The sequence below is a fragment of the Melopsittacus undulatus genome, chromosome 22, assembly GCF_012275295.1.
Source record: "Melopsittacus undulatus isolate bMelUnd1 chromosome 22, bMelUnd1.mat.Z, whole genome shotgun sequence".
Taxonomy (NCBI): Eukaryota; Metazoa; Chordata; class Aves; order Psittaciformes; family Psittaculidae; genus Melopsittacus; species Melopsittacus undulatus.
This window is the reverse complement of record NC_047548.1, coordinates 778555-791337: the sequence shown is the minus strand read 5'-3', so window position 1 is coordinate 791337 and position 12783 is coordinate 778555. Positions and strand designations below refer to the sequence as shown.

The 12783-nt window shown below is 57.3% G+C and overlaps 1 protein-coding gene across 1 annotated transcript; it reads left to right on the top strand.

Annotated features, from left to right (window-relative positions):
• Positions 1-139: 139 nt before the first annotated feature.
• On the top strand, positions 140-10879 carry LOC117437490 (cyclin-dependent kinase 16-like). The gene is given in 17 exon segments (XM_034071864.1): positions 140-147; positions 553-578; positions 581-609; positions 1411-1525; positions 2859-2953; positions 3476-3485; positions 3488-3537; positions 4488-4611; positions 6437-6557; positions 6905-7002; positions 7880-7985; positions 8245-8287; positions 8976-9014; positions 9016-9067; positions 10141-10218; positions 10325-10372; positions 10606-10879. Coding segments are annotated over 16 exon segments (1032 nt in total). The 3' UTR covers positions 10363-10372; positions 10606-10879.
• Positions 10880-12783: the final 1904 nt, after the last annotated feature.

Below are 12783 nucleotides of genomic sequence, written 5' to 3'. Positions count from 1 at the left end.
GACCACAATTAAACCAGTATAAGCCAAATATAAACCAGTAGGGACCCCTATAAACCAGTATGGATCAGTATAAACCGATATGGACCAGTGTGAAGCTAGTATAGACCCACTATAAACAGTATAAGCAGTATAAACCGGTATGGACCAGTAATAAAGCAATATGAGTTGATTATAAAGCAGTATGGGCTAGTAATAAAGTATGGATATAAAACTAAACCCATATAGACCAGTATAAACCAATATATGAAGCCCCCATATTATAACCAGTATGGAATTAAATAATGTAAACCAGTATGGACCCATATTAAATCACTATGGACTGATATAAACCAGTAATGGACCAGGTATAAACAGTAGGAAGGGTTAGGACCAAAATGGTGATGCCCCCCCCCCCCCCCCCCCCCCCCCCCAGTGCCTCCAGTCCCCTCTGGAGGCAGCACGCAGCTGGTGCTGGTTTCACCCTGGTGCCTCCCCAGTACGGCCCAGTACAAACCAGTATGGCCCAGTAAAAACCAGTACAGCCAGGAGTGACCACTGCTTCCTTCCCCACAGTCAAGAGATTGGCTTCGGGAAGCTGGAGACTATGTGAAACTGGACAAACTGGGAGAGGTGAGGGCAAGGACCCCCTATGTGTGTGCCCCCATAGACCCTAATGTCCCCCTTGTCCCCCACATCCCCCATATCCCCAATGGTACCACATCCCCTGTGTGCCCCCCACATCCCCATTGACCCCCACATCCCAATGTCCCCCCTATCCCCTTTGTACCCCCCATGTCCCCCCATCCCCCACATCCCCAATATCCCATATCCCCCCCATACCCCCCTGTCCTCCCCATGTCCCCCAATGTCCCCCCATGTACCCCAATACCCTCATGTCCCCCCCCATCCCCCTTGTCCTCCCCACATCCCCAGTGTCACCCAATGACCCCCCATCCCCATGTGCCCCAATACCCCCCTGCCTGCCAACACCCTATATCCCCCCCATGTACTGGGGGGATACCATGTACCCCCATGCCCCCCCCAACCCCAATGTGCCCCCATCCCCCATATCCCCCATGTACCCCCCACATCCCCAATGTCCCCAATGACCCCGATGTGCCCCCATATCCCCATGCCCCCCAACACCCCCATATCCCCCCCATGTCCCCCAGTGTCCCCCCATACCCCATGTCCCCCACATCCCCAATGTCCCCCAATGACCCCCATCCCCATGTGCCCCAATACCCCCATATCCCCTCCATCCCCCCTGTGCCTCCCCATCCCCCATGTCCCCCATATCCCCCATGTACCCCCCACATCCCCAATGACTCTGATGTCCCCCCATCCCCCATATGCCCTAATACCCCCATGTCCCCAACACCCCCATGACCCCATGACCCCCTGACCCCCCTGCCCCCCCTGCCCCCCCAGGGCACCTATGCCACAGTGTACAAGGGCCGGAGCAAACTGACCGAGAACCTGGTGGCTCTGAAGGAGATTCGGCTGGAGCATGAGGAGGGGGCTCCATGTACAGCCATACGGGAGGGTGAGACCCCCCCTGACCCCCCCCATCTGTACCATAGGGGCTCCATGTACAGCCATACGGGAGGGTGAGACCCCCCTGAACCCCCCCCCATCTGTACCATAGGGGCTCCATGTACAGCCATTAGGGAGGGTGAGACCCCCCCCTGACCCCCCCCCATCTGCACCATAGGGGGCTCCATGTACAGCCATTAGGGAGGGTGAGACCCCCCCCAACCCCCCCCACTGCCCCCCCACTGCACCATAGGGGGCTCCATGTACAGCCATACGGGAGGGTGAGACCCCCCCCAACCCCCCCCCACCCATCCCCCATCCCCCCCATCCCCCCACCTGCCCCATAGGGGGCTCCATGTACAGCCATAAGGGAGGGTGAGACCCCCCCCACCCCCATACCCCCCCCCAATCTCCCACCTGCACCATGGGGGGGTGCTCGGTGTCATTGGGTGCCATCAGGGAGGGTGAGACCCCCCATCCCCCACCCCCCCCAACCCCCCCCCCCCCACTGCACCATGGGGGGCTCCGTGTACAGCCATTAGGGAGGGTGAGACCCCCCAACCCCCCCCCCAACCCCCCCATCCCCCCCCACCCATCCCCCATCCCCCACCTGCACCATGGGGGGCTCCATGTACAGCCATACGGGAGGGTGAGACCCCCCCCAACCCCCCCATCCCCCCCCTACCCATCCCCCCCCCACCCCATCCCCACCTGCACCATAGGGGGCTCCATGTACAGCCATTAGGGAGGGTGAGATCCCCCCCCACCCCCCCCACTGCCCCCCATACCCCCCCACCCCCCCCCATCCCCCACCCCACACCATGGGGGGGGGTGCTTGGGGTCATTGGGTGCCATTAGGGAGGGTGAGACCCCCCCCAACCCCCCCCATCCCCCTCCCATACCCCCCCCACACCATGGGGGGGGGCTCAGTGTCATTGGGTTCCCCCCCCCATCCCCCACCCCCCCCCAAACCCCCACCCCCCCACCCCCCCCCACCTGCACCATAGGGGGGTCAGTGTCATTGCCCCCCCCCCACCTGCCCCATGGGGGGGTCAGTGTCATTGCCCCTCCCCCCACCTGCCCCATAGGGGGATCAGTGTCATAGCTCCCCCCCCACCTGCCCCATGGGGGGGTCAGTGTCCTTGCCCCCCCCCCCCAATTGCCCCATGGGGGGGTCAGTGTCATTGCCCCCCCCCACCATAGGGGGTTCAGTGTCATTGCCCCCCCCCACCATGGGGGGGTCAGTGTCATTGCCCCCCCCCACATGCCCCATAGGAGGGTCAGTGTCATTGCCCCCCCCCCCACCATGGGGGGGTCAGTGTCATTGCCCCCCCCCATTGCAGTGTCTCTGCTGCGGGACCTCAAACATGCCAATGTGGTGACTCTGCACGACATCGTCCACACCCCCCAGTGCCTGACGCTGGTCTTCGAGTACCTGGTGAGCACCAAAAACAGCTCTTTTGGACCCAAAACTGCCCTTGTGGACCCAAAAACTGCCCTTGTGGACCTAAAACCATCAATTCTGTACCCCAAACTGCCCTTTTGTACCCAAAAACTGCAATTTTGTACCCAAAAACATCAATTCTGGACCCAAAAACTGCCCTTTTGGACCCAAAAACAGCCCTTGTGTACCCAAAAAATGCTCTTTTGTACCCCAAAACAGCCCTTTTGTACCCCAAAACATCAATTCTGTACCCAAAAACCATCTTCTGTACCTAAAAACATCCATTCTGTACCTAAAAACATCCATTCTGTACGTAAAATCATCGGTTCTGTACCCAAAACCACCAATTCTGCACCCAAACCACCAATTCTGAACCCAAAATCACCAATTCTGAACCCAAAACCACCAATTCTGAACCCAAAACCACCAATTCTACACCCAAAACCACCTTGGCTCCAGGGGTGTCCCCCCCCATTTACCCTTTTTGGGGTCCCTCCCATCCCATTCCCCCTCCAGGACCGGGACCTCAACAGTACTTGGATGACTGTGGCAGTGTCATCAGCATGCACAATGTCAAGGTAATGGGGTACAATGGGGTGTACAGTGGGTATAATAAGGTGTGTAAGGGGTATAATGGGGTGTACATTGGGTATAATGGGGTGTACAAGGGGTATAATAAGGTGTGTAAGGGGTATAATGGGGTGTACATTGGGTATAATGGGGTGTGTAAGGGGTATAGTGGGGTATACATTGGGTATAATGGGGTGTGTAAGGGGTATAGTGGGGTATACATTGGGTATAATGGGGTGTGTAAGGGGTATAGTGGGGTATACATTGGGTATAATGGGGTGTACATTTGGTATAATGAGGTGTACAAGGGGTATAAAGGGGTGTGTAAGGGGTACAATGGGGTGTACATTGGGTATAATGGGGTGTACAAGGGGTACAAAGGGGTGTGCAATGGGTACCGTTGGGTGTGCAATGGTTACAATGGGTGTACAATGGTTACAATGGGATGTAGAATGGGTACAATGGGATGTACAGTGGGTACCATTGGGGTTACAATGGGATGTGCAATGGGTACCATTGGATGTGCAATGGTTACAATGGGATGTACAATGGTTACAATGGGTGTACAGTGGGTATTGTTGGGTGTACAATGGTTACAATAGGATGTACAATGGGTACCATTGGGTATACAATGGTTACAATGGGATGTACAATGGGTACAATGGGATGTACAATGGTTACAATGGGATGTACAATGGGTACAATGGGATGTACAATGGTTACAATGGGATGTACAATGGGTACAATGGGATGTACAATGGGTACAATGGGATGTACAATGGTTACAATAGGATGTACAATGGTTACAATGGGATGTACAATGGTTCCAATGGGATGTACAATGGATACCGTTGGGTGTACAATGGTTACAATGGGATGTACAATGGTTCCAATGGGATGTACAATGGGCACCATTGGGTGTACAATGTGTGTAAGGTGTTGTCGGGGGGGGGGGCAGCTCTTCCTGTTCCAGCTCCTTCGGGGTCTGGCGTTCTGTCACCGGCACAAGGTCCTGCACCGAGACCTCAAACCCCAGAACCTGCTGCTCAGCCGGCGCGGGGACCTCAAACTGGCGGATTTCGGTCAGAGACACCCCAAAAACACCCGAAAACACCTGAAAACACCCCAAAACATCCCAAAACTACCCCAAAACACCCAAAAACACCCCAAACTCACCCCAAAACACCGGAAAAACAACCCAAAACCACCCAAAAACCACCCAAAACACCCCAAAACACTCGAAACCACCCCAAAACACCCAAAAACACCCCAAAACCATCCGAGAACACCCCAAAGCACTCCAAAACCACCCAAAAAACAGCCCAAAACACCCGAAACCACCCCAAAAACCACCCTAAAACCACCCTGGGACCCCTAAACCCACCCTGGGACCCCCATTTCCCTCCCTCTCTTCCCTTCCCACCCCCTTGAGACCCCAAAATCCCCCTCTTTCACCCCAAAACACCCCCCTCAGACCCTAAACCATCATCCCAATGGGGACCCCTTTGCAGCCCCAATTACCCCACAAGATCCCATTTACCCCCCCTAGGATCCCAGTTTCCCCTTCCAGGGATGCCCATTGACCCCCCTGGGGACCCCAATTACCCCCTTTGGGAACCCCAATTACCCCTTTGAGGACCCCAATTACCCCATTGGGGCCCCAATTACCCCTTATGGGACCCCAATTACCCCTTATGGGACCCCATTTACCCCCCTTGGGGACCCCAATTACCCCTTATGGGACCCCAATTACCCCATCGGGAACCCATTTCCCCCCCCCCAGGACCCCATTGGGACCCCCTTTCCCCCCCATAGGACCCCATTGGGACCCCATTCCCCCCCCAGGACCCCATTGGGACCCCATTTCCCCGCCAGGACCCCATTGAGACCCCATTTCCCCCTATGGGACCCCATTGGGACCCCATTTTCCCCCCCCCAGGACCCCATTGAGTCCCCATTTCCTCCCCCTATGGGACCCCATTGGGACCCCAATTCCCCCCCCAGGACCCCATTGGGACCCCATTGGGACCCCATTTCCCCCCTATGGGACCCCATTGGAACCCCATTTCCACCCTATGGGACCCCATTGGGACCCCATTTCCCACCCATAGGACCCCATTGGGACCCCATATCCCACCTCGAGGACCCCATTGGGACCCCATTTCCCCCACCCAGGACCATATTGGGACCCCATTTCCCCCCAGAACCCCATTGGGGACTCCATTCCCCCCTGTGGGACCCCATTGGGACCCCATTTCCCCCCCCAGGACCCCATTGGGACCCCATTTCCCCCCTATTGGACCCCATTGGGACCCCATTCCCCCCCCAGGACTCCATTGAGACCCCATTTCCCCCTATGGGACCCCATTGGGACCCCATTTCCCCCTCAGGACCCCATTGGGACCCCATTTCCCCCTATGGGACCTCATTGGGACCCCATTCCCCCCTATGAGACCCCATTGGGACCCCATTCCCCCCTATGGGACCCCATTAGGACCCCATATCCCCCCTATGGGACGCATTGGGACCCATTCCCCCCTATGGGACCCCATTGGGACCAACATTTCCCACTATGGGACCCCATTGGGACCCATTGGGACCCCATTTCCCCCCCTATGGGACCCCATTGGGACCCCGTTTCCCCCCATGGGACCCCATTGTGACCCCATTTCCCCCCCCCAGAACCCCATTGGGACCCCATCCCCCCCTATGGGACCCATTGGGACACCATTTCCCCCCCCAGGACCCCATTGGGACCCCATTCACCCCTATGGGACCTCATTGGGACTCCATTTCCCCCAATGGGACCCCATTAGGACCCTATTGGGACCCCATTCCCCCTATGGGACCCATTGGGACCCCATTCCCCCTATAGGACCTCCCTATATCCCATTCCCATATCCATAGGTCTGGCTCGGGCCAAGTCCATCCCAACCAAGACCTATTCCAATGAGGTGGTGACACTTTGGTACCGACCCCCTGATATCCTATTGGGATCCACTGAGTATTCCACACAGATTGACATGTGGTGAGTGTGGGATCCGGGATCTGGGAATGGGGATCTGGGATCCCTGTATCCCATATACCTGCATCCCTGTATCCTGTATCCCTGTATCCCACATCCACATCCCATATCCCACATCCCATATCCCATATCCCATATCCCATATCCCACATCCCACATCCCACATCCCATATCCCATATCCCACATCCCACATCCCACATCCCACATCCCATATCCCATATCCCATATCCCATATCCCACATCCCACATCCCACATCCCACATCCCATATCCCACATCCCATATCCCATATCCCATATATCCCATATATATCCCATATATATCCCATATATATCCCATATACCCTATAGGGGAGTCGGCTGCATCTTCTCAGAGATGGTCACAGGTCGTCCCCTGTTCCCTGGCTCCACAGTCCAGGAGCAGCTGAGCTTCATCTTCCGCATGCTGGGTACACAGGGGGGTTTGGGGTGAAAACAGGGGGTTTTGGGCAAAATGGGTGGAAAATGGGGGTTTTGGGCAAAATGGGGGATTTTGGTCAAAATGGGGTGAAAAAATGGGGGTTTTGGGTTAAAATGGGGGAAAAATGGGGGTTTTGGGTTAAAATGGGGTGAAAACAGGGGGTTTTGGGACAAAATGGGGTGAGAAATGGGGATTTTGGGGCAAAATGGGGGGAAAAATGGGGGTTTTGGGTCAAAATGAGGATTTTGGGTCAAAATGGGTGAAAAAAGGGGGTTTTGGGGAAAAATGGGGGAAAAATGGGGGTTTTGGGGCAAAATGGGGTGAAAAATGGGGGTTTTGGGTCAAAATGGGGGGAAAATGGGGATTTTGGGGCAAAATGGGGGGAAAATGGGGATTTTGGGGCAAAATGGGGTGGAAAATGGGGTATTTGGGACAAAATGGGGTGGAAAAGGGAGATTTTGGGGCAAAATGGGGTGAATTTTGGGTGATTTTGGGTGAATCAATGGGGTTTAGGGCATAGATTTGGGGTGAAAAATGTGGGTTTTGGGTCAAAATGGGGTGAAAAATGGGGATTTTGTGTCAAAATGGGGTGGAAAATGGGGATTTCGGGTTAAAATGGTTGAAAAATGGGTATTTTGGGTCAAAATGGGTGAAAAAGGGGGATTTGGGGTCAAAATGGGGTGAAAAACAGGGGTTTTGGGTGAAAATGGGTGTAAAACCAGGATTTTGAGTCAAAATGGGGTGAAAAAGGGGTTTTTGTGTCAAAATGGGGGGGGTAAAGGAAAGGGTTTGGGGGTGAATCAAGGGGATTTAGGGCACAGATTTGGGGTGAATCAATGGGGTTTTGGGTCCTCTTCCCCCCCCAGGGACCCCCACAGAGGACACCTGGCCTGGGATTGGGGCCAACGCTGAGTTCCGGGCCCATAAGTATCCCCCATACCCCCCCGAGGGGCTCCTGCACCATGCGCCAAGGTCTGCCCCATAGCAAGGGACTGGGGGGGGGATGTGCCCCATAGGGGATGGCTCTGCCCCATAGATGGTATTGGGGTGTGGGTATGTGCCCCATAGGGGATTGCTCTGCCCCATAGAGGGGTTAGGGTGTGGGTATGTGCCCCATAGTGGATGACTCTGCCCCATAGATGGCATTGGGGGTGTGGGTATGTGCCCCATAGAGGGTGCCTCTGCCCCATAGCACCATTGGGGGTTCCTGACCTCCCCTCCCCCCCCCCAGGCTGGACCAGGATGGTGCTGACCTGCTGGGGCAGCTGCTGCAGGTGAGGGGGTGGAGCCTGTCCACACAAGCCCCGCCCCTTCCCGTAAGCCCCGCCCCTTAAACCACAGCCCCTTTAACCCCTCCCATATGGGGGCGGAGCTTCCCGTTCTCCCCACCCCCACCCCCCATTTGGACCCAACCATTGCATGCACGGCGGGGGGGAGTGGTGAGGCCACGCCCACAAGGGGCGTGTCCTCGCAATGGTGGGCGTGGTTTGACGTGATGGGCGGGGGGCGTGGTCTGACGTGCGGGGCGTGTCTTGACGTGGTGGGTGTGGCCTGACGGGGGGGGGTGGGGGGGGGGGGGGGGGGGGGGGGGGGTGGAGGGAGGCGTGGCCTGACCGGGGGCGTGGTCTGATGTGGGGGGCGTGGTCTGACGTGGGCGTGGCCTGACCGGGGGGGGGGGGGGGGGGGGGGGGGGGGGGGGTGGGGGTGGTCTGACGTGGGAGCACGTCCTGACGTGATGGGCGTGGCCTGATGTGGGGGGCGTGGTCTGACGTGGTGGGCGTGGTCTGACGTGGGGGGGCGTTGGTCTGACGTGATGGGCGTGGCCTGATGTGGGGGGCGTGGTCTGACGTGGGGGGCGTGGTCTGACGTGGGCGTGGCCTGACCGGGGGGGGGGGGGGGGTGGTCTGACGTGGGAGCACGTCCTGACGTGATGGGCGTGGCCTCACGTGGGGGGCGGGGCAGTTCGAGGGGCGGCGCCGGCTGCCGGCGGCTGAGGCAATGGGGACATCCGTTCTTCGCCTGCCTGGGGCCAAGGGTCACGACCCTGCCCGACAGTGAGTGGGAGGGGCCTGAGGGGGCGGGGCTTAAAGGGGGCGGGGTTTGAAGGGGGGCGGGGCTTGAGGGAATGGGATCAATGGGGTTGTGGGAAGGGCATGAAGGGGGCGGGGCTTAGATGGGGAGGGGCTTAAAGGGGCGGGGCTTAGAGAGAAGGGATCAATGGCGTTGTGGGCTAGGCTTGAAGGGGGCGTGGCTTAGAAGGGGCATGGCCTTGGTGGGCGGGGCTTATAGGGAAAGGGTTCAATGGGGTTGTGGGCAGGGCTTGAAGGGGGCGTGGCTTTTATGGGGCGGGGCTTAAAGGGGAAAGGGATCAATGGGGCTGTGGGTAGGGTTTGAAGGGGGCGGGGCTTATAGGGGGAGGGGCTTAAGAGGGAAAGGGATCAATGGGGCTGTGGGCGGGGGCTTGAAGAGGGCGGGGCTTTGATGGGGTGGTTTCCGAGGGCTTAAGTGGGAGGGGTTTAAGGGTTGTGGGCGGGGCTTCAGGCAGAGGGGCGTGGTCTGAGGTTTTGAAGTGGGCGGAGCTTGAGTGAGGCAGGGCTGAGAGTGGGAAGGGATCAATGGGGCTGTGGGCAGGGCTTGAAGGGGGGCGGGGCTTTGAGGGGGAGGTGCTTAGAGGGGGCGGGGGTTTGGATGGGCAGTGTCCAATGGAGGGGGTTAAGAGAGGTTGTGGGCGGGGCTTTGGGGTGAAGTGGGCGTGGTTTGAATGAGACTTAGAGTGGGAAGGGCTCAATGGGTTTGTGGGTGTGGCTTAGGGGGCGTGGTCACGAGGGGGGCGTGGCTTTCGGAGGTGTCTAATGGCTACCAATGGGAGGGGATTAAGTGGGGTTGTGGGCGTGGCTTAAGGGGAGGGGCTTAGGTGACGTCAAGGGGAGGGGCTTAATGGGAGGGGCTTGTTGGGGGCGGGGCTTGCATGGGTGGCATCTCAGACTATGGGAGGTTCCCATTGGTAGGGCTGGGGTCCATTGGGTGGGGCTTAAATGCGGGTGGGAGGGGCCTCTGAGGGGCGTTGCCTTTGAGGGGCGTGGCTTGTGTTTGGCCCCACCCCTTATGCAAATCACCCCCCATGCAGCCACCTCCATCTTCGCCCTGAAGGAGATCCAGCTGCAGAAGGAGCCAGGGCTGCGCTCGGCCCCATTGCCCCCCCCAGGTCAGCACCCCCATAATAAGGGGTCCCCCCCCTCCCCCATTTTGGGGTCATCCTTTGGGGTCCCCCTATTTTGGGGGTCCCTTAAACCCCCTTTTATCCCCCACAGGTTCCTCTGCTTTCCGGGTGCTGGACACTGAGTTCTGACCCTGAGCAGGTAAAGGACCCCCCCACATCAGGATTGGGGCCCCCCCCATAGATCCCCATCAAAACTGGGGTGCAACCCCCCAAAAAAGGAAGAAAATACCCCAAAAGATGGGGAAACAGCCCCAAAAATGAACCCTCCCCCCCCCCACGTGGGGGGGACCCTAAAATGGGGGGGGGGCTCTCCAAATGGGGGGGTGGTATTAGGTCTATGGGGCCCCCCCTTAACCCTTTCTCTCCCCACAGATCGCTGCTGCATCGCCCTGGGACCCCCCCAATACTTGGGGGGGGGTTGGGGGGAGTTGCCCCCCAAAGCTCCAAACTTGGGGGGGGGACACCCCAAAATGGATTTGGGGGGGGGGGCACCCCTAGAACTAAAGGGGGATCCCCCATAGTGTTACTATGCCCCCCCCCGAAGAGCTGCTGCTGGATATGGGGGGGACCCAGTGGGACCCATTGTTATGGGGACCCCCCCCCTATTTTTTGGGGGGGATCCCTCGATTTTGGGGTCCCCCCTCCCCGATTTCCTTCGAGGTTTATTTTTTCAAGGCAATATTATAAAGAAGAGTCTATATTGGGGGGGTGGGGGGCAAAATGGGGCAGTTTGGGGGGTTACTCACACTTTACTCCAGGGTTACTTTGGGGGGGGGGGAGCTTCACCTCCTGGGGCTGAATATAAGGGGAAGGGGGGGCTTGGTCTATGGTTACTCCCATGTTACTACAGGGTTACTCAGGCCCTACTCCCCCTTTACACCAAGGCAGCTGTGGGGCTGTTCGTGCCCTAATCCAGCCTTACTCGGCCCTTCCTTGCTATCGGCTTCTACTCCTCCTTGGTTACTCGGTCACTACTCAGCATGGGGCTGCACCTTCCCCATTGATGCTCAGGGCCTTACTCTGAGCTTACTCACACCTTCCCTTAGGGTTATGCAGTGATTTATTGCTCCTTAGAGCCTGGGGTTACCCATTTTGGGGGGGGGGGGGCTTGCTCTGAGTTTACTCATCCCTTACGTTGAGCTCCTTTGCTCCTCGTCAGGGTCACCCATGGGGGGGGCCTTACTCTGGGTTTACTCAGCTCTGCCTTTGGGGTGATTTGGTGCTTTATGGAGGCCCCTTGTCCTTCTCCACCCCTTTACTCTGCTTTTACTCAGCCTTGCTCCTCCGTCCCTTGCCCAGCTCCTTTACTTAGCCTTTACTCAGAGCTTCCCCAGCCTTCTCCTGCTCGGTTTCCGCTACTCGGAGGCTTCCATCCCAGCTTGTCTCTTCCTCAGAGCCCTACTCCAGCGTTACACAAACCCCATTAACATGGGTTGTTATGAGGAGTTGCTTATGAGAAGTTGCTCTCGACACTTGACGTGCTCCTTACTCAGAGGTGGGGCTCAGGAGGGTCTCAGGCCTTACTCAGAGGTTACTAAGGCCTTAGGGGGCCAGCCCTAGAGGGCTTTTCGGGTCCCACAGCGGCACCTTTGCTCCTCCACAGTGATACAAAGCCCCTTCCCCTTGCACGACTTACTCAGACTTTACTCCATTGCCTCGTGCCATGTCTTTAGCCAAACCCTTTCTCCAAGGATACTCCATGGATACACGCACTTTGCTTTGCTTCTTTACTCCAAGCAAGGTACTCTTCCCCACCAGGGTGTATCCAGCCCATTGGGGGGGGGTCACAGTGGTTACTCCAAGGTTACTCAGCCCTTGGAGTTACCCTATGGTCTTGATGCTGAAGTTACTCAGCCACTACTCCAGGTCACAGCTCCCACTGAGGTTATCCAGTACATCCAATACACTGATGGGTGGAAGGCTCCTTACTCCGAGGTTACTACGTGCTCTATGGCCACACAGCCGTTACTCCGAGCTAGGGTTACTATTGTGTTACTCCAAGGTTACTCACCCATCACCCCCATGCAGACCATTACTTTGGGGTTACAACGGGTGCCAATGGCACCATTCAGGGTTACTCACAGGTTGTTGGAGGGTTGTTACTCCAGGTTTACTCACCCATCGCCCCAGTGCAGGCCGTTACTTTGGGGTTACAATGGTGCCAATGGCACCCTGCACGGTACTCATTGGTTGTTGGAGGACTGTTACTCCAGGGTTACTCACAGGTCGTTGGAGGGTTGTTATCGCATGGTTACGCATTGGTTGTTGGAGGGTTGTTACTCCGGGTTTACTCACCCATCACCCCAATGCAGGCCGTTACTTTGGGGTTACACCGGGTGCCAATGGCACCATTCAGGGTTACTCCCAGGTTACTCCAGGGTTACTCCCATTCCATACAGGGGTACCAACCCCTTGAGCTTATAGAGACACCCCAAGGCCCCATCCCAGCCTTAAGCATGGGGTTACTCACCCTTTACTCCCACTTTACTCCGGGGTTACTCACACCTCCCTCCCCCCACACATCCAGCACCGCTCAGGATTGGCCCTAAC